General features: G+C 48.5%; 3 gene segments (V, D, J or C); 2 read left to right on the top strand and 1 right to left on the bottom strand.

Moving 5' to 3' along the window:
* The first annotated feature begins 10,829 nt into the window (after nt 1-10,829).
* LOC127566835 (T cell receptor beta variable 30-like) lies at nt 10,830-11,535 on the top strand. The segment is given in 2 exon segments: nt 10,830-10,866; nt 11,207-11,535. Coding segments are annotated over 2 exon segments (366 nt in total).
* Nucleotides 11,536-11,918: 383 nt separating this feature from the next.
* Nucleotides 11,919-12,674, bottom strand: LOC127566834 (T cell receptor beta variable 30-like). The segment is given in 2 exon segments: nt 11,919-12,247; nt 12,536-12,674. Coding segments are annotated over 2 exon segments (468 nt in total).
* A 1,319-nt stretch (nt 12,675-13,993) lies between these two features.
* Nucleotides 13,994-16,518, top strand: LOC127566833 (T cell receptor beta variable 30-like). The segment is given in 2 exon segments: nt 13,994-14,084; nt 16,190-16,518. Coding segments are annotated over 2 exon segments (420 nt in total).
* The last annotated feature ends 3,945 nt before the right edge of the window (nt 16,519-20,463 follow it).

The raw sequence follows: 20,463 nt of genomic DNA, 5'->3' as shown, positions 1-20,463 counted from the left end.
GATAGGCAATTGGGCAGAGGGGTATTGGCACCCATCTCGATTGGGATTGGCTCGTAGAAGGGTATGTTGCTAACCCATGTTGCCAACAACCACGTTCTTCACAGAGACACGTCGTGGGTGGGTTGAAAGTGAATAGATTCCTCGCTGAGGGAGTAAACCCCCCAAAAAAGATGTTCCTGGTGCTGCAACTGATCCTCTACTTCCACTGTGAGTGAACCGAACCTCATATGTAGTCTGTTCAGTTGCTTTCTCCTTTCCCTTAACTGGGAACATTCCTCACTACAGGAAGGATGTTGAAGCCACAGAGAGGGTGCAGAGGAGATTTATAAGGATCTTGCTGGATTGGGGAGCATGCTTTATGAGAACAAGTTGAGGAAACGGCCTTTTCTCCTTGGAGTGACGGAGGATGACAGGGGACTGATGGAGGTGTATAAGATGATGGGAGGCATTCATCGTGTGGATAGACAGTGGGCTGAAATGGTGCCACAAGAGGACACAGGTTTAAGGTGCTGGGGAGTAGTTACAGAGGAGATGTCAGGGGTAAGTTTTTTACAGAGAGTGGTGAGTGCTTGGAATGGGCTTCCGGCAACGGTGGTCGAGGCGGATACGATAGGGTCTTTGAAGAGAATTTTGGTTAGGTACATGGAGCTTAGAAAAATAGAGATCTATAGGTTAGCCTGGTAACTTCTAAGGTAGGGACATGTTCGGCGTTGCTTTGTGGGCCGAAGGGCCTGAATTGTGCTGTAGGTTTTCAATGTTTCTATCTCCAACAGCTTCAGTCTTTTTCTATCCGTGTCTCCACACCTTCTCTCTGCAGAACCCTCCCCCCTCCCTTCCGGCCACCTCTCGACCTTCCTCCACTTCCCTCCCTCCCTGCGCCGTCCCCCATTGCTCCGGGTCTCCCTGCTTATTCACCCCCTTCCGCCTCCCGTCTCTCCAGATGCCACCTCGGTGACGATCTGCCAGACTCTGACTGTCTCAAAATCTTCCGGGAAAGGGTTGATACTGAAATGTACCATCGCAGACAGTAGCAGCAGCACTAATTACATATTCTGGTACAGACAGTACCCGGGTAAGTGGCTGTAGAACCTGTTTTACTCTGCAGTAGCCAAGAACGTGCGGGCAGAGGAAGCGGTGAACGGCATTACGGCAGAGAGATCGAACAGCAGTGTGTTCTACCTGAAGTCAAACCACCCGGAAGCCAATACATCGGCCGCGAATTTCTGCGCCTGGAGTGGTCACAGCGACTCAGAGGGACGGGAGGAGCTGAACAAAGGCCTCACAGCCTGGGGGGGGGGGGGCACTGCCGCCAGCAAAGGAGGACGTGCTTCGGCTGTCAATCAGAGCGTGAGCAGCAGTCGTCAGTCAGGCGGCGCCGCGCAGCTGCCAATCAGAGAGCAAAAGGAGGCGGGGAATGTTGCACTTCCGCTCTTCATACCTCTCCTTTCTTGAGACTTCAAAAGGCGGGAGCTCACCCGCGGGTAATTCTTCAACCCCGGCTCCACGTTTCTGCGTGCAGTCTGCCTGCAGATCACCAGTCTCGGTCCAACGGCCCCGTCCTCACTTCTTTCATTTGAATAAATTAAATAAAATATTTAAATAAATTAAACTAAAAAATACGCGTCTCTTGGTCTGCGTGCACTGCTATTTTAATTTTTTTTTGCAAGTACAGTCGAAGAGAATAAAGTCCGGCGCTGAGTTTATTCAGTTTTATGCCCATTTATGGATTGGTGAGTTTGTGCTCCGATTCCGCTGCTGTTCGACTTCACCTGGACTCTCACCTCCCAAGTTACAGCTTGCGTTATTAATAGCCTGTTGTAAGACAAGTTCTTTCAGGTCTCAAAGGGCAAGGACTCTGGACACAGTCTTTGGAGTTAAAAGTGATTTATTCACAAAGACAAACGCGTGACAGGTAAACGTGAACGGACGCACACAGGTGATCACGAACGTGGGGGAAATCGCAACAAGGGTGAGATTCACACACACACACACACACACACACACACACACACACACACACACACACACACACACACACACACACACAACAAGCTGGTTACAAATGATGATGAAGATACAATGCAATGCCTGACCTCCTGACTCAGTGCAAGCATCGGCTCAAGCTCCCGGGAATCTACTCAGGACAATCCTAACCCTTATGGAAGTGCATACTCTCACCAATGGTCTCTTCAGCATTGTTTCACGATTCCTGGAGCAATCAAAAGAGAACGATCAACGCACATGTGGCATTCTTTATAGTGCTGGAGTTCTGGGTGGTCCAGCCCAGGTAATTCAAGCAAGCCAATGGCTCAGGGTCATGCACAAAGGTGTTTACAAAGGCCAATGGTCAAGCGTGTGCGCTGAGTGGGTGGAGCTAGACCTTGATTGACAGTGGTGTGGCTTTAGACCATGTGGTCAATGGTGTCACGTGACAGCCATGACCCTCCACAGTAAATAGTCCAAACGCACTCTAAGCCCGCTCGGCCCCTCCAGGCATACCCGGTGAAGTGCGGTTGTTCAAAGGCATCAACTTCTGATCCTGGGCTATCGCACAGCGTGGATTGGGAATAGCGATCTTCAACCCAGAGGGAAGAATGGCCTCTGGTGTTTGAATGTGTGGTGATCTGTGATTCCCAATTGGATGGACACATCCCGTCTCATTTGCTTCAAATGGCGGAAATTTTCAAGTGATCCTTGACCACATTGGCCATGCCCAAATGAAATTTGACTTCCGATTTAGGAGGTCTTTGGTTGGAGGGGAGAAACAGCCCGTTACTCACTCATTGGCTCATCCATGGCCATTGACATACACTGCTGGAATCTGCTCCTTGGTTAAAACTCTCGGCTTGTTATAAAATCAGGTGCAAGCTCCGAGCATGCGTGGTTAGCATAATGCTATCACAGCGCCAGCGATCCAGGTTCAATTCCGGCCGCTGTCTGTAAAGTGTTTGTACGTTCTCCCCGTGCATGTGTGGGTTTCCTCCCACATTCCAAAGACTACTGGTTCGGGAGTTGTGGGCATGCTATGTTGGCACCGATAGCGTGGCGACACTTGCGGGCTGCCTCCAGAACACTCCACGCAAAAAGGTACATTTCACTGTGCGTTTCGATGTACATTTGACGAATAAAGATATATTACCTTATTCTCACTGTAACATAACTGCAACAGGGGGGAAGGGATACCAGCTGTCGTATGATGACAGGTTGAGCTAGCCGGGGATTTTCTCTTTGGAGAGGAGGAGGACGAGATGTGACTTGATAGAGGTGTACAAGAGGCATAGATCGAGTGGACAGTCAGAGACTTTTTCCCAGGGCGACAATGGCTAACATGAGGGGCTATAATTCTGAGGTGATTCGAAGAAGATATAAGGGGGATTTCAGGGGTAAAGTGTTTTAAAAAAGAGAGTGGTGCGTGCGTGGAATGCAGAGCCGGCAGATGTTGTGGGGTTAGATACATCAGTGACTTCTGAGACTCTTAGATAGACACATGAATGATAGAGAAATGGATGGCTATGTGGGAGGGAAAGGTTAGGTAGAGCAGGGGTAAGGGTTAGATAGATCTCAGAGCAGGAGAGAAGGGTTAGATAGATCTCATAGCAGGAGGGAAGGGTTAGATAGATCTCCGAGCAGGAGGGAAGGGTTAGATAGATCTCGGAGCAGGAGGGAAGGGTTAGATAGATCTTAGAGCAGGATAAAGAAATTGTATCTTATCTCTTACAAGGAAAAATATAAACAAAACAAAAATGAGATATTGGCTGAAAAGATTTACGAGTTTTAATCTTGTCATTGCATCCCTCCTGACCCCCCTCCACTTTTCACCCGCAGAGTATTCCCCTCCCAACACACAACTCATGATGGGGCCAAAGAGGCGGTGGATCGCCACCTGACATCTGGCATCGCAGCCTCCTCTGCTGAGTAACCAACCAGAGCGCAGCGTGCGAACACGGACGCTGTGAAGAACCGCAGAGGTCCGGGGGCAGAGTCCTGATTCATAATCAAGTTCCACCGCCTTGCATCTGTTGTTTCCTTGCCTCTCGCTTTAAGAGATGAGCTTTAGAGACACAGAGGGAGGCGGACCTTGAGGCAGTTGCAAGCAAGCACACGAACGTGAATGTAGAGATAGTGGGGAGAGAGAGCGAACGAGCGAGAGAGAGAGGGAAAGTGATAGAGAGCGCGAGAGAAAGAGAGACCGTGACAGGGAAAACGAGACAGAGAGAGAGAGAGAGAGTGAGAGAGAGAAGGAGAGAGAAGGCGAGAGAAAAGAGAGAGGGAGGAAAAAAGTAGAGAGTCCTGGAGAGAGTGAGAGCACAAGAATTCATTTTGCAACATAAAGCACAAGAAAGGAAGTAACGAGAAACTTCCAAACACAGTTCGCCTTGCGGCCTTTCATAGAGAGAGGGTGAATTAGGGAGATAAAGTCAGTTGGTTTTCATTGTTCCACACAGAACTACACCGACATAAGATAGACAGACAGATAGATCGATCGATCTATAGATAGATAGATAAATATGTAGATAGATAGATGATGGATAGATGGATGACATATGATAGATAGATCGATAGGTTGATAGATAGATAGATAGATAGATAGATAGATAGATAGATAGATAGATAGATAGATAGACAGACAGACAGACAGACAGACAGACAGACAGACAGACAGACAGACAGACAGACAGACAGACAGACAGACCGTCAGACAGATAGATAGATGGATATATAGATAGACAGACGGTCAGACTGTTCCCCCGCCTGCATCCGTTGATGCTTTCAGTTATGTTTAAATGTGACTCACATTGAGAGTTTAGTTCAGAGTCAGAGGGAGAGGGGGTTTGATGATAGCAAGGACACGTAGAGAGAGATGGAGAGAGAGCATGAAAGAGAGAGAGACCCCAGAGGAACCGTGGAAAGAGCAACAATTCATTATTCAACACAAGTCCGCCATAAGAGCAAAACAATGACGAGATAATTTCCAAACATACAAAGCCAAGCAGACTTTTATAGAGAGAGAGCGATAATTCGGACAGACAGAACAGAGAACGCCACGTAGAAAAACGGAGAGAGGAAGATGAAGCCTGGGCAAGGGAGGGGAGAGAAATTGAGCCAAGACTATGACAACCAGTCGATCAGTGGTAGAGGGGAGTGGAGAGACCGTCGGATAGATATAGGGTGACTGATGAAAGCGGAGAGAGAGAGGGGGAGGGAATTAGCAAGAGTGGAACTGACGCAGACCCCGTTAGAGATTGGTTAAAAGAAGAAGAGGGCGCGGCCAAACCATATGCCCCCTGACTGTGTGCTTCAGAGAGATACTAACCGAGCGGGATCGAAGCGAATAGATTCCTCGCTCCTATAGGCCCCACTTTCATTTGAGAAGAGAAACTGCGAAAGGCGATGTTTCTGTTACTGCAACTGATCCTCTCCTTCCACCGTAAGTGAAACTTACCGAATATTTTTCTTACTTTGCACCTCTCTCTTTCCCGTTCCCCTTCACTTGTTCTACCCCTGTTCCTCCAACATCCGGGTCTCTTCCCATCTCTGTCTCCGCACCCTCGTATCCTCACGCTATTTTCCCCCGACAATCACCCTCTCCGTTCCCACCTCCCTCTCGGCGTTTCCCACTTCAACCACCCCCCCCCTTGCTCCTCTTCATGCGCCCATCTTAACTCCATCCCCATTGCTCCGGGTCTCTTGTGTTCATTCACCTCCTTCCCCCTCCCGTCTCTTTTCCAGATGCCACCGCTGTGACAATCCACCAGACTCCGGCCTTCTCCGCATCTCCCGGTCAGAGTGTGACTCTGAATTGTAAGATAGAAGGTAGTAGCAACGCTGGTGATCGGTTGTTCTGGTACAGACAGTACCCGGGAATGGGGCTTGAGAACCTGTTTTACTCTACGGCAATTAAATACGTGCAGCCACAGGTGTCGGTGGACGGTTTTAAGGCGGAGAGACCGAACAGCAATGAGATCTACTTGAAGTCAAACCACCTGGAAGCCAGTTCGTCGGCCGTGTATTTCTGCGGCTGGAGTGATCACAGCGACTCAAAGAGACGGAGGAACTGTGCAAAAACCTCACAGTGTCTTGCAGCAAAGAAGGAGGTACGTCTTCGGTCAATGCAAGGGTGAAGGGGAGCTGTCAGTTAGACGCGGCGGGACGTCTGCCAATCGGAGGATGAAGGCGGGGGACATTTTCGGACTTCACGTCTTTGATTTCTTGAGCCTTCAAGTGAGTGAAGTTAATCCGCGCACAGCTCTTCAAACCCGGGTCTTCGCTGCCGTGTGCGGCCTTCCCTCAGATCACCAGTCCTGGCTCAACGTATATTTTCAGTGCGACTCAGCGGATTGAACCTTCCTCCGTCTGAAGACGCCGTGCGCACATCATCGGCTCCTTAGCCCCGTTGTCCATCAGTGCGGGCGCTTCATCCGCCGCACGGACAGACTCCCCAACTCTGACGTCAGATCCTCACTCTACATCCGTTCTACCTTGTCCTGTCACGTGGGGTCTGGGCCGGCACGTATCGACATGAGAGAAACAGAGAGAGAGAGAGAGAGAGAGAGAGAGAGAGAGAGAGAGAGAGAGAGAGAGAGAGAGAGAGAGAGAGGAGAGAGAGAGAGAGAGAGAAAAAAAGAGAGAGGGACAGGGAGGGAGAGAGAGAGAGCTTGAGGCACAGAGAGGGAGTTGGTGAGGAGCAGAACAGGTGTCGCAGGGAAGTGACTACACAGGGGTGAATAAGGTTGAGAGACAGACTGGAGAGAATAAGAGAACTGCTGCGAGAGAGAGAGAGAGAGAGAGGGAGAGGAATAGTAATGGCGTAAAGGAAAGAGTTAGAGAGAGCAAGAAATCATTCTTCAGTAGAAAGGCATCAGGGAAATAAAACGAATAAAGAGATACCTGTCAAACAAAGACCGCCATTCGGACGTTTATAGAGCGCACAGGAATGAGAGAACTGAAGGCAATAAATGTTGAACCTGTTTTACTCTGCAGTAGCGAAGACCGTGGGATCGGTGGACGGTTTCACGGCAGAGGGACGGCAGACCAACGAGCTCTTCCTCGTCCAAACACCTAGAGGTCGAATTTTCGGCCCTGTGTTTCCGCGCTTGGCGTGATCACAGCGACTCTGAGAGACGGAGGGGCTGAACAGAAACTTCACAGCCGGAGGGGGCGGTGCTGCCATCAGAGGAGGAGGAGCGTCGGCTGTCAATTAGAGCGTGGGCAGCGGCCGTCAGTCAGGCGGCGCGACGCAGCTGCCAATCAGAGAACTAAGGGGTGGGGAATGTTGCACTTTTGCTCTCAACCAAGATGAGGCGCGTTTGTTGTGAATCATTCCTGAAAAGCTATGAAAAATATGCTTGCCTTAAAAGAACTTGGTGAGAAACCGGATCATCTGCCTCATTTATGACAATATCCGTTACTCGGATCATTTCTCTCAGGAATTGGAAGGCATTAAAAGGAAGGAAAACCTAAAACCGCCTGAATTATTCAGGGAAATTCTTCCCCAGGAATATTGCAATAGTCCCGCCTCCATACTCCTTTTATTGGCTGCCAAGCAGCGGCTTCTGCCTGTCAGCCCCTTGCCAGCTATTTGATTGACAGCCGACGCACTTGTTGAATGCAGCGCCCCCTTTCCCCCCTTCGAGACTGGGAGGTTTTTTTTTTCAGCTCCGCCGTCGGTCTGAGTCGCCGTGAAGACTCCAGGCGCAGAAATACACGGCCGACGGATCCGCCGCCAGCTGGGAGGACTTCAGACTGAAGACGTTGCTGAGCGGTCTCTCGGCGGTAAAACCGTCAACCGAGCCGTCTGGCTGCACGCTTTTGGCAATGGGCGAGTAAAACAAGTTCTGAAGCGCCTCTCCCGGGTACTGCCTGTACCAGAACATGTTAATGCCGCTGCTACTACCGCCCTCTGCCGTACATTCCAGGAACACCTTCTAGCTGGGAGATGCGGAGAAAGCCGGAGTCTGGTGGATGGTCACCGATTTCGTATCTGGAAAAGAGAGGGGAGGGGGGAGTGCGGTGAATAAACACGGAGACCCGGTGCAATGGGGATAGGGAGAAAAAAAGCTGTGTATAGAAGGAAATAAAGAAGCGGATTCAAGTGAGGGAAGGTCGAGAGGAGGTCGGAATGTAGAGGTGGCTGCATGGAGAAGATAGTGTGAGGTCGGGAGGAAGCGGAGGCAAATATGGAATGAGACGGAGAATATCGGAGGAGTAAGTGAACGGAAAGAAGAAATCAAGAGATGAGAAAAGAAAGAAAGGGTAAATATTACCCACAGTGAAAGCCGAGGATCAGTTGCAGTAACAGTAGCATCTTTCCTCAAAGTTTATCCCCTCAGTAATGAAAGTGTTGAGTACAGGAGCGATGTCTATTCAGATCAACCCGCCCTTTACGTATCTCTGTGCAAAACATGGTTATGGGTGGCAAGGATTGGCCACCTTCCTTTTTCTATTAACCAATCTCAGTCGAGGTTTGTGTTAATTGGTATCCAACGAATTATCTTCCCCACCCTCTCTCTCTCTCTTCATTTCTTTCTCTTCCTCTTCATCTTCTGGGCCATCTCTGGGCTTCTCCACTCCCTCACTCGCCGAATGCATGTCATCCCCTCAGCTTCTCTTTTGCCTCCTTCTCTCTCGCTGTGTCTGCCTCGCGCTCTCCTGACCTTGCCACTAGCAGTCACTCTCTCTCCCCATTTCTCTCTATCTATATAACTGCCGGTGCATCTCTCTATCTATCTCTCTATCTGTCTACCAACATTTTCTCTCTGTATTGACACTCCCAACAGTCACGGTGTGTGTGTGACCTACCCTTGTACACTGAGGTCACTCTGTTCCTCCACACTCCCCACCGTTGACGGTGTGTGTTCTACCCTTATACACAGAGGTCCCTCTGTCCCTCCACATTCCCCACCATTCGCGGTGTGTGTGTCCTACCCTTGTACCCCGGGTTCCGTCTGTCCTTCCTCACTCCCCACCATTCACGGCGTGTATGGGCCTACCCTTGCACACCAAGGCCCCTCTGTTCCTCCATACACATCACCATTCACCATGTGTGTGTGTCCTACCCTGTACACTGAGGTTCATCTGTTCCTCAACACTCCCCAGTTTTCTGCAGTTCATTTTTTGATGCAGATTGCATAGGAAATTTGACCCGTTTTTCTCGTTCAGCATCAGGATTTGTTGAATGTTTTACTGCCAAGAGAAAGATACAAAACGTGTTCACTCTCAAGTCCTCCAGCGCAAGCGCCAATGAACAGACCGCGTGTTACTGATCCGGTCTATTCGCCACAGCACCGGCGTAGTTGTGGAGCCGCTGCCCTGACCCGCAAATCATCCCTTTCCTCCGCAAAGTTAATTGTCCGGGGCGAGGAACTATGGATCGGCCCCTGACATCTGGCATCAGCGAGTTCCGTGAAGCACAGAGAGAGAGAGAGAGAGAGAGAGACAGAGAGAGAGAGAGAGACAGAGAGAGAGAGAGACAGAGAGTGGCAGAGAGACAGAGCGTAAGAAACAAATAGCTTCCCCAACATCGACCGTATTTCAGATTATTAGACAGAGAGGAATAATTTCGTACTTCAAGAGCGTAAGGGTTTATTGTAAAAAACAGAATTTAATAAATCTAAGAAAGGACACAGACTGATAGCTAGATGGATAGATTGTAGATAGATAGATACAGAGATAGATAGATGACAGACAGATAGATAGACAGATAAATAGACAGACAGATGTATAGATAGATGGATAGATTGAAATACATAGACAGATAGATAGACAGATAGATCGATCGATCGATATTTAGATATAGACTAACCAATGAGAGACAAGGGCACGGGAAGAACCACGGAGGTCAGGCTGCGGTGCTCTGACGTGGCCTGCAGTTCCACCGCCTTGCATCTGCCATTCCGCTCTCTCGCCCCACAGTTGCGTTCCAGTGTGATTCACATTGGGAGATTAGAGTTTGAGGCACAGAGAATGAATTGGTGAGGAGGAGAGCAGGTGACGCAGGGAAGTGATCACACAGGAGTGAATTAGGTTGAGAGAGGGACTGGGGAGAATGACAGAACTTCTGCGAGAGAGAGAGGGAGAGTGAGTGAGAGACGGAGAGCGTCAGAGAGAGCAAGAAATCATTCTTCAGTATAAAGGCATCAGGGAAAAACAGGACGAATAAAGAGTTACCTGCCAAGTAACCACGCCATGCAGACGTTTATAGAGAGAGCAGGAATTAGAGAATTGAATGCAATAAATGTTTATTAAAACATACAGAATGCCGCAGATCTAAGGAGACAGATGGAAATATGGATTGAAGAATAGAGAGAAACAGACAGACAGAGTGAATGCAAGTCAAAGCAAGAGATCGTCAACAAGAACGCGAAGCGAAAGACACAGAAGGAGGAGAGATAGATATACAGGTATATAAATAGATAGATAGATAGATAGATAGATAGATAGATAGATAGATAGATAGATAGATAGATAGATAGATAGATAGATAGATAGATAGATAGATAGATAGATAGATAGATAGATAGATAGGGACAGAGTGAGTGAGAGTGTGTGTGCGTGTGTGTGCGTGCGTGTGTGTGTGTGTGTCAGTGAGAGAGAGAGTGCGAGACACAGAGACAGAGAAAGAGAGAGAACGAGAGGATGAGAATTCGTCTGAAAGAAATTGACACACACGTCGAACAAGATTGGTCAATAGAGGAAAGGGGCGTGAACAAAGCCTATTGGCTATAAACATGTTTTCCACACAGATGAGTCAACGCCGGGTTCCAAGACAATAGATTCATTACACCTGCACTCGCCACTTCCGTTACTGAGACAATAAACCGTGAAGAAAGATGTTTCTGTTGCTGCGAATGATCCTCTCCTTGCACTGTGAGTGAAACTTCCCATTTATTTGCCTTACTTTGTCCCTTCTCTCTCTCTCTCTCTCTCTCTCTCTCTCTCTCTCTCTCTCTCTCTCTCAACTTTCCCTTCAGTCGCTCTACCTCCGATAGTCTCGGCCTCTTTCTATCCTTCTCTCCGAACCCACCAAACCTGTCCTCTATCCTCTCTCTGCAGCCCCCCTCTCCATTCCGACCTCCTCTCAACCACCGCCCCCTCCCCCCTTCAATCCTCCTCTTTGCTTCCCTCTACGCGCGGTCTTTCTCCCTTCCCCCATAGCTCTGGGTCGCCGCGATAGTTCAACTCCTTCCCCCGACCTTCTCCGTTCCAGATGCGACCTCGGTGACCATCCACCAGATCCCGGCCTTCACCGTTTCTCGCCGCGAGAATGTGTCACTGGAATGTACCGTCGAGGGAAGCAGTACCAGCACTAATTACATGTACTGGTACAGACAGTACCCAGGAGAGGGCCTGGAGAACCTGTTTTACTCAACACGAGCCAAAAACGTGGAACCAAACAGGGAGGTGGACGGTTTTACCGCAGATAGACCCAGTAGCTACGTCTTCAAGCTGATGTCCTCCGGTCTTGAGGTGAATTCGTCGGCCGTGTATTTCTGCGCATGGAGTGATCACAGCGACTCAGGCGGACGGAGGAGCTGAACAAAAACCTCACGGACTGAGGGGGAGCTGATGTCGGTAAAAGGGGAGGCGCAACGGCTGTCAATCATCGCTGACACTCTCCTTACGTGGGAATCCCACAATGGGAAACCAGATCATCTGCCCATTTCTACCAATATCCCTTCGACGGATCATTTCCCTCAAGATTGTGAGAGGCAGGAAGAGGAAGGGAGAGCCAATCCGGCTCCGAATATTCAGGCAAGTCCTTCCGAACGATCGGTGCTATGACACCGCCCCTTCCCACTCTGATTGGCAGCTGCAAGGCGGCGCCTGGCTGACAGCCACTTCCCACTCTTTGATTGACACACGACGCACATCCTATTTCGAAGACGGCATCGGCCCCCTCAAACGCATGAGGTTTTTGTTCAGCTGCTCCGTCGGTCTGAGCCGCCGTGAAGCCTCCAGGCGCAGAAATACACGGCCGACGAATTCGCCCACAGACTGGGAGTCTTTAGCTTGAAGACGTTGCTACTCGGTCTGTCGGCGGTGAACCCGTCCACCGAGCCACCTGGATGCTCGGAACCAACTATACTCGAGTAAAACAAGTTCTGAAGCCCCTCTCCCGGGTATTGTCTGTACCAGAACAGGTAATCACCGCTGCTGCTACCACCCTCTACCGTACATTCCAGTAACACCTCCTTGCCCTGAGATACGGAGAAATCCGGAGTCTGGCGTATGGTCACGGAGCCCGCATCTGCAAAAGAACACGGGAGGCGGAAGGAGTTTAAGAAACAGGTGATCCAGAGCATTGGTGACGGGAAGAGAAATGAATTGAACAGAAGGGAACAAAGAGTGGATTGAAGTGGGGTGGAGGCCGTCATTCGGAGGGGACGGTAGAGGGAAGACAGAGCGAACAGAAGAGGAAGAGGGGTCGCGAATAACATGAGAGGGAGAGTACAGGAGGTACAGGGGCAGAGCAAGTGAAAGGAAAGGGGAAACGAAGGCAGAAACAACGAAAGGACGAATGAAAGTTTTCGCTCACAGTGGAAGCAGAGGATCAGTCGCAGTAACAGAAACATCTTTCTTCGGGATTGATTCTCGCAGTAATGTAAGAGCGCAGTGCCGGACCGGTGACTGTGTTCACTGCGAACGCGCCCTTTATGTATCTCCATGTAAAACATGATTATGGCCTATAAGGATTGGCCACGCCCCTTTCTTCTGTGGGCCAATCTCAATCGAGGTCTGTGTTAATTCGGAAGCACCGAATTATCCTCTTTTCTCTCCAGTACCGTCCCTTCTCCTGACCTTGCCACAAGGAGTCGCTCGCTCTCTCCATCTCTCTCCCCATTTCTCTCTCTATCTGTTTAACTGACTATCCATCTCTCTATCTATCTCTCTATGTTTCTACCAACTTATCCACCTCTCGACACTTCCAACATTCACGGTGTGTGTCCTGCGTTTTTACCCGGAAATCCCTCTGTTCTTCAACATCTATCTATCTATCTATCTATCTATCTATCTATCTATCTATCTATCTATCTATCTATCTATCTATCTATCTATCTATCTATCTATCTATCTATCTATCTATCTATCTATCTATCTATCTATCTATCTATCTATCTATCTATCTATCTATCTATCTATCTATAGATAGATACATAGGCAGGTACGGTAGCATAGTGGTTAGCATAATGCCTTATAGTGCCAGCGACCCGGGTTCAAATTCGGCCTCTGTCTGTAAGGAGTTTGTAAGTTCTCCCCATGTCTGCATGGGTTTCCTCCGGGTGCTCCGGTTTCCTACCACATTGCAAAGACGTACGGGTTAGGAAGTTATGGGCATGCTATGTTGGCGGCGGAAGCGTGGCGACAGTTGCGTGTTGCCCCCCCAAAATCACTACGCAAAAGGTGAATTTCACTGTGTGTTTCCATGTACATGTGACTAAGAAAGATCTTATCTTATCTATCTTATCTTATCGTATCTTATCTATCTATCTACATAGGGCGGGAAGGGCAGGAAGGAAGGAGCGAAGGAAGGAAGGAAGTCGCTGACTGAACACACACCTCGTTTTAACATGTCGCTGGGACAATCACCATTGAAACCTCATCCAGTGCTGCCACCTGGTGGCAATCAGTGCACACGTCATTAGAGTGGATCGACCTGTGACGTTAACGGTCTCCTCGCCCAATGAACGGCGAGCTGCTTAAGATGTCCAAACAGTCGCTGGTTTTACCTCAAAGGAACGTGAAGGAGCCGTCATGCAGAATGACTTCCAACAACCTGCCTCCCCACTCTCTCTCACTCTCTGCTTCGCTCTCTTTCTCTCCATCTCCGCACACCTGCGAGTTCACTTTCCCCCGTTTTCTATCCTCCTCCCCACTGCGTCTCTGACACTCAACCTCTCAGAACGAATCACATTAAAACCGAACAGTGCGCCGAGAGCAGCGGAAGGACAGAGGTAAGGCAGTGAAATTTCATTCCACTTCAGAACCCTGCGTCATGATCACTGCGGTTCGTCTTGTCACCCAGGCCCCGAATACTGAGCTCTCATTGGTTATTCGCCACCGGAAGCGCTGGTGCCAGATGTCAGGTGGCGACCCACAGTATCCCAGCCCGGTTAATTAATTGATGGGGTGGTGTGATTTGCGGGTCCGGACTGAGGCTCTCTAACCATGACGGAACCGCAGTGAGCCTGCGGGATCAGTAACAGGCGGTCGGTTCCCTGGCGCTCAGGCCGGAGGGAGAGAGACACAAAGAGAGAGAGGGAGAGAGAGAGAGAGGGAGAGGGTGGGGTGGGGAGGGAGCTAGAGAAAAAGAGTGGGGGAGAGAGAGAGAGGGAGACAGCGTAAGAGAGCAATAAATCATTCTGCATTACCAAAACAGGGCTAAAGAAAAAATAATGTAGCTTCCCCAAAGTCGATAGATTGACAGACAGATGTACAGATAGATGGATAGATTGAAATGCTGATAGACAGATAGATAGACAGACAGACAGATAGCGAGATAGGACAGACAGAGAAATAGATAGAATGAAAGCGAGATATAGATACAAGGAAAGAGAGATATCTGTATAGATCATTTGATAGATAGATAGATAGATAGATAGATAGATAGATAGATAGATAGATAGATAGATAGATAGATAGATAGATAGATAGATAGATAGATAGATAGATAGATAGATAGATAGATAGATAGATAGATAGATAGATAGATAGATAGATAGATAGATAGATAGATAGATAGATTGACAGATAGATAGATAGAGAGACAGATAGATAGAGAGAAACAGACTAACCGATGAGAGACAACGGCACTGGAGGAACCACGGAGGTCAGGCTGCGGTGCTCTAACGCAGTCTGCAGTTCCACGGCCTTGCATCTTCCATTCGGCTCTCTCGCCCCACAGTTGCGTTCCGGTGTGATTCACATTGGGACATTAGTGTTTGAGGCACAGCGACGGAGTTGGTGAGGAGGAGAGCAGGTGACGCAGGGAAGTGATCGCACAGGAGTGAATCCGGTTGAGAGAAGGACAGGGGAGAATGATATAACTTCTGCGAGAGAGAGAGGGAGAGTAAGTGAGTGAAGACCAGCGTTGAAGCAAGAAATGATTCTGCAGTAAAGGGCAGCCGAAAAAAACTAGACGAAGAAAGAGTTACCTGTCAAACAACGACCGTCATGCAGACGTTTATAGAGAGAGCAGGAATTAGAGAATTGAATGCAATAAATGTTTATTGAAACACATAGAATAACGAAGATCTAAGAAAGGAGACAGATGGACACATGGATTGCTAGATAGAGAGAATCAGACAGACAGTTTGAATGCAAGTCAAAGCAAGAGAACGCCAACAAGGATGCGAAGCGAAAGACGGACAGAAAGAGAAGAGATCGATCGATAGATAGAGAGGAGGGAGGGAGAGAGAGAGAGAGAGAGAGAGAGAGAGAGAGAGAGAGAGAGAGAGAGAGAGAGAGAGAGAGAGAGAGAGAGAGAGAGAGAGAGAGAGAGAGAGAGCCTAGGCAAAGGTTAAGCTCTGGGACCGGGTGGCGAGAAAGGGTGGAGAGATGGTGAAGAAACTAGGAAGAGAGCGAGAGTGACAGAGAGAGAAAGAGAGAGGGAGAGAGTCAGAGACAGAGACAGAGAGAGAGAGACAGAGAGCGAGAGACATAGAGAAAGACAGGACGAGATTTCGACGGAACGGAATTGACACACACGCCGAACAAGATTGGTCAATAGAAGAAAGGGGCGTGTGCAAAGCCTATTGGCTATAAACATGTTTTCCACACAGCTGCGTCAACGCCGGATTCCAAGTGAATATATTGATCACACCTGCACTCACCACTTCCGTTACTGAGACAATAAACCGTGAAGAAAGATGTTTCTGTTGCTGCGACTGATCCTCTGCTTCCACTGTGAGTGAAACTTCCCATTTATTTGCTTTTCTTTACCCCTTCTCTCTCTCTCTCATCTTCACTCGCTCTACCTCGGATAATCTCCTTCCATCTTTGTCTCCGCAATCCCCACCCCGTCCTCACTTTATCCTCTCTCTGCAGCCCCCCTCTCTATTCCGACTTCCTCTCGACCCACCCACTTCAATCCTCCTCTTTGCTTCCATCTACGCGCGGTCTATCTCCCCTCCCCAATTGCTCCGGGTCTCCGCGATTATTCACTTCCTTTCCCCGACCGTCTCCGCTCCAGATACGACCTCGGTGACCATCCACCAGATCCCGGCATTCTCCGTTTCTCGCCGAGAGGAGGTGTCACTGGAATGTACCGTCGAGGGCAGCAGTGCCATTACTAATTACATGTACTGGTACAGACAGTACCCGGGAGAGGGACTGGAGAACCTGTTTTACTCTCCACGAGCCAAAAGCGTGGAACCAAACAAGGCGGTGGACGGTTTTAACGCAGAGAGACCCAGTAGCGACGTCTTCAAGCTGATGTCCTCCGGTCTCGAGGTGAATTCGTCGGCCGTGTATTTCTGCGCATGGAGTGATCACAGCGACTCAGGCGGACGGAGGAGCTGAACAAAAACCTCACGGACTGAGGGGGAGCTGATGTCGGTAAAAGGGGAGGCGCAACGGCTGTCAATCATCGCTGACACTCAACTTACGTGGGAATCCCACAATGGGAAACCAGATCATCTGCCCATTTCTACCAATATCCCTTCGACGGATCATTTCCCTCAAGATTGTGAGAGGCAGGAAGAGGAAAGGGAGAGACAATCCGGCTCCGAATATTCAGGCAAGTCCTTCCGAACGATCGGTGCTATGATACCGCCCCTTCCCACTCTGATTGGCAGCTGCAAGGCGGCGTCTGGCTGACAGCCACTTCCCACTCTTTGATTGACATCCGACGCACATCCTATCTCGCAGACGGCAACGGCCCCCTCAAGCCGATGAGGTTTTTGTTCAGCTCCTCCGTCGGTCTGAGCCGCCGTGAAGCCTCCAGGCGCAGAAATACACGGCCGACGAATTCGCCCACAGACTGGGAGACTTCAGCTTGAAGACGTTGCTAGTCGGTCTGTCGGCGGTGAACCCGTCCACCGAAACCCCTGGCTGCACGGAACCGGCTATACTCGAGGAAAACAAGTTCTGAAGCCCCTCTCCCGGGTACTGCCTGTACCAGAACAGGTCATAACTGCTGCTGCTACCGCCCTCTACCGTACATTCCAGTAACACCTCCTTGCCCTGAGATGCGGAGAAAGACGGTGTCTGGCGGATCGTCACGGAAGCCGCATCTGGAAAAGAAGACCGGAGGAGGAAGGAGTTGAATAAACAGGGAGACCGAGAGCATTGGTGACGGCAAGAAAAAGGAATTGTACAGAACGGAACAAAGTTGGATTGAAGTGGGGTGGATGCCGCATTCAGAGGGGGCGGCAGATGAGAGACAGCGCGAACAGAAGAGGAAGGACAGCCGAGGATAAAATGAGAGGGAGAGTACAGGAGGTACAGGGGCAGAGCAAGTGAATAGAAAGGGGAAACGAAGGCAGAAACAACGAAAGGTCAAATGAAAGTTTTCGCTCACAGTGGAAGCAGAGGATCAGTCGCAGTAACAGAAACATTTTTCTTCGGGATTGATTCTCGCACTAATGTAAGTGCGGAGAGCAGGAGCGGTGACTCTGTTCACTGCGAACGCGCCGTTAATGTATCTCCGTGTAAAACTTGGTTATGTGCTATAAGGAGTGAGCACGCCCCTTTTTTCTGTTGGCCAATCTCAATCGAGGTGTGTCTTAAATCGGAAGCAGCGAATTATCTTCTTCCCACTCCAGTCCCTTCCCTTCCTCTATATCCTTTGGGCTTTCTCTCCACTGCCTCACTCACCGACTGGTTGTCAGACCATCACCTTCTCATCTATCTCCTCCGCTCTCGCTGTGTCTTCCTCGCGTTTCTCTGACCATGCCAGTCACAGTCTCTCTCTCTCCCCATCTGTCTCTCTCCCCATTTCTCGCTCTATATTTCTAACTACCTATACATTTCTCTATCTAGCTATCATCCTACCAACATCTTATCTCTCTATCGTAGTTCCAACATTCACGGTGTGGGTCCTGCATTTTTACCCGGAGATCGCTCTGTTTCTCAACATCTATCTATGTAATCTATCTATCTATCTATCTATCTATCTATCTATCTATCTATCTATCTATCTATCTATCTATCTATCTATCTATCTATCTATCTATCTATCTATCTATCTATCTATCTATCTATCTATCTATCTATCTATCTATCTATCTATCTATCTATCTATCTATCTATCTATCTATCTATCTATCTGTCTATCTATCTGTCTATCTGTCTGTCTGTCTGTCTGTCTGTCTGTCTGTCTGTCTGTCTGTCTGTCTGTCTGTCTGTCTGTCTGTCTGTCTATCTATCTATCTATCTATCTATCTATCTATCTATCTATCTATCTATCTATCTATCTATCTATCTATCTGTCCGTCTGTCCGTCTATCTATCTATCTATCTATCTATCTATCTATCTATCTATCTATCTATCTATCTATCTATCTATCTATCTATCTATCTATCTATCTATCTATCTATCTATCTATCTATCTATCTATCTATCTATCTATCTATCTATCTATCTATCTATCTATCTATCTAATCTAATCTATCTATCCATCTACTCCAAACCATTCACTCTCTTTGTCCGTCAATGTTGCCAGCTACCTGTGTTTACTTCGTTCTTTATGGACTGCCTGTCCATCTGTTGACTTAAATGTCCATCTTTCCGTCTATTTGTCTCTTTTCTGCATAACGAGTCATTTTGCGTGGCTCAGTGACAACCTGATGCCTTCATTTGGCTTATTTCCCGTTCACTATGGAAGGATGCGTGGTGGAATGTCTGGTGATCATTTATTTTTCCTGCCAAATTTCATACATGGTTGACGTTTGGTCCCGATATTTCTCCTCACCCATGTGTCCTTCCTTCCTCCTGCTTCCGTCTCCCCTCCTTCTCTCTCTCTCTCTCTCTCTCTCTCCCTGAAATAGTCATCTCCCAAAAAAGCCGCATTAACCCCTGACTTTGCGGCGATAAAAGCAAACAACGCGTTCACTCTCAAGTCCTCCAGCCCGAGCGCCAGTGAACCGACCGCCTATTACTGATCCCGCAGGCTCACTGCAGCTCCGTCATGGTTGGAGAGCCGCTGTCCTGACCCGCAACTCGCCCTGCTCCGTAAGTTAATTATCCGTGCCGGGATACTGTGGGTCGCCACCTGACATCTGGTACCAGCGCGTCCGGTGGCGAATAACCAATGAGAACACAGTATACAAGGCCCGGTCGCTAAGAGGAACCACAGAGATCCGGGTGCAGGGTTCCGACGCGGATTGCTGTTTCACCGCCTTACATCTGTCCTTCCGCTGCTCTCGGCGCGCAGTTCGGTTTCAATATGATCCGCTCGGAGAGATCAGAGGTTGAGTGTAAGACAAGCAGGGGGGAGGAGGAGGGTAGGAAACGGGGAAAGAGAACTCTCAGATGTGTAAGATGGAGAGAAAGAGGGAGGAGCGGAGAGTGACAGAGAGAGAGAGAGAGATAGAGAGAGAGATGGGGGGAGAGGGATGCAGCTGGAAACCATTCTGCATTAGAAAGACAGACATAAATGTTTACCGAATAAACAGCTGCTTGTCAACAGCTGCCAGCCCGGAGACGTTTGAAAAAGTACATTGTTCCATGCCAAATAACACAACGTTAAGAAAAAGTGCCAGGCAGACAGACAGACAGACATAGAAAAAGATCGATCGATAGATAGATAGACAGAGATATATCAGACATAGAGATAGAGAGATAGCTAAACAGACAGACAGACAGACAGATAGAGAGATAGATAGATAGATAGATAAGTAGAGAGATATATCAGACATAGAGATAGATAGATAGCTAGACAGACAGACAGACAGACAGACAGATAGATAGATAGATAGATAGATAAGTAGAGAGATATATCAGACATAGAGATAGATAGATAGATAGATAGATAGATAGATAGATAGATAGATAGATAGATAGATAGATAGATAGATAGATAGATAGATAGATAGATAGATAGATAGATAGATAGATAGATAGATAGATAGATAGATAGATAGATAGATAGAGAGAGAGAGAGAGAGATAGAGAGACAGAGAGAGACAGGCAGACACAGATGGAAAGATAGGAAGAAAGAGAGATTGATAGATCCACGGACAGATAGATGGACTCACGTACGGATAGAGAGAGACAGGTAGAGAGAAAGAAACAAAGAAAGAAAAAAAGGAAGGTGAAAGCAAGAAGTGCTTATTGATCCACACAAAATGACTTAACGCTGAGAAGAGATAGGTCGATAGATAGATCGACAAATAGAGAGGAGTGGGGAGGGAGAGCAAGAGGGAGTGGGGGGAGAGAGAGAGAGAGAGAGAGAGAGAGAGAGAGCGAGAGATGGAGAGAGTACAGTACCGTCATCTAGAAAGAACCATTGTGATCAAGGAGAG

Source organism: Pristis pectinata, chromosome 46 (assembly GCF_009764475.1).
Source record: "Pristis pectinata isolate sPriPec2 chromosome 46, sPriPec2.1.pri, whole genome shotgun sequence".
NCBI lineage: Eukaryota > Metazoa > Chordata > Chondrichthyes > Rhinopristiformes > Pristidae > Pristis > Pristis pectinata.
The sequence above is the reverse complement of the archived record's forward strand: the minus strand, read 5'-3'. Positions and strand labels throughout refer to the sequence as shown.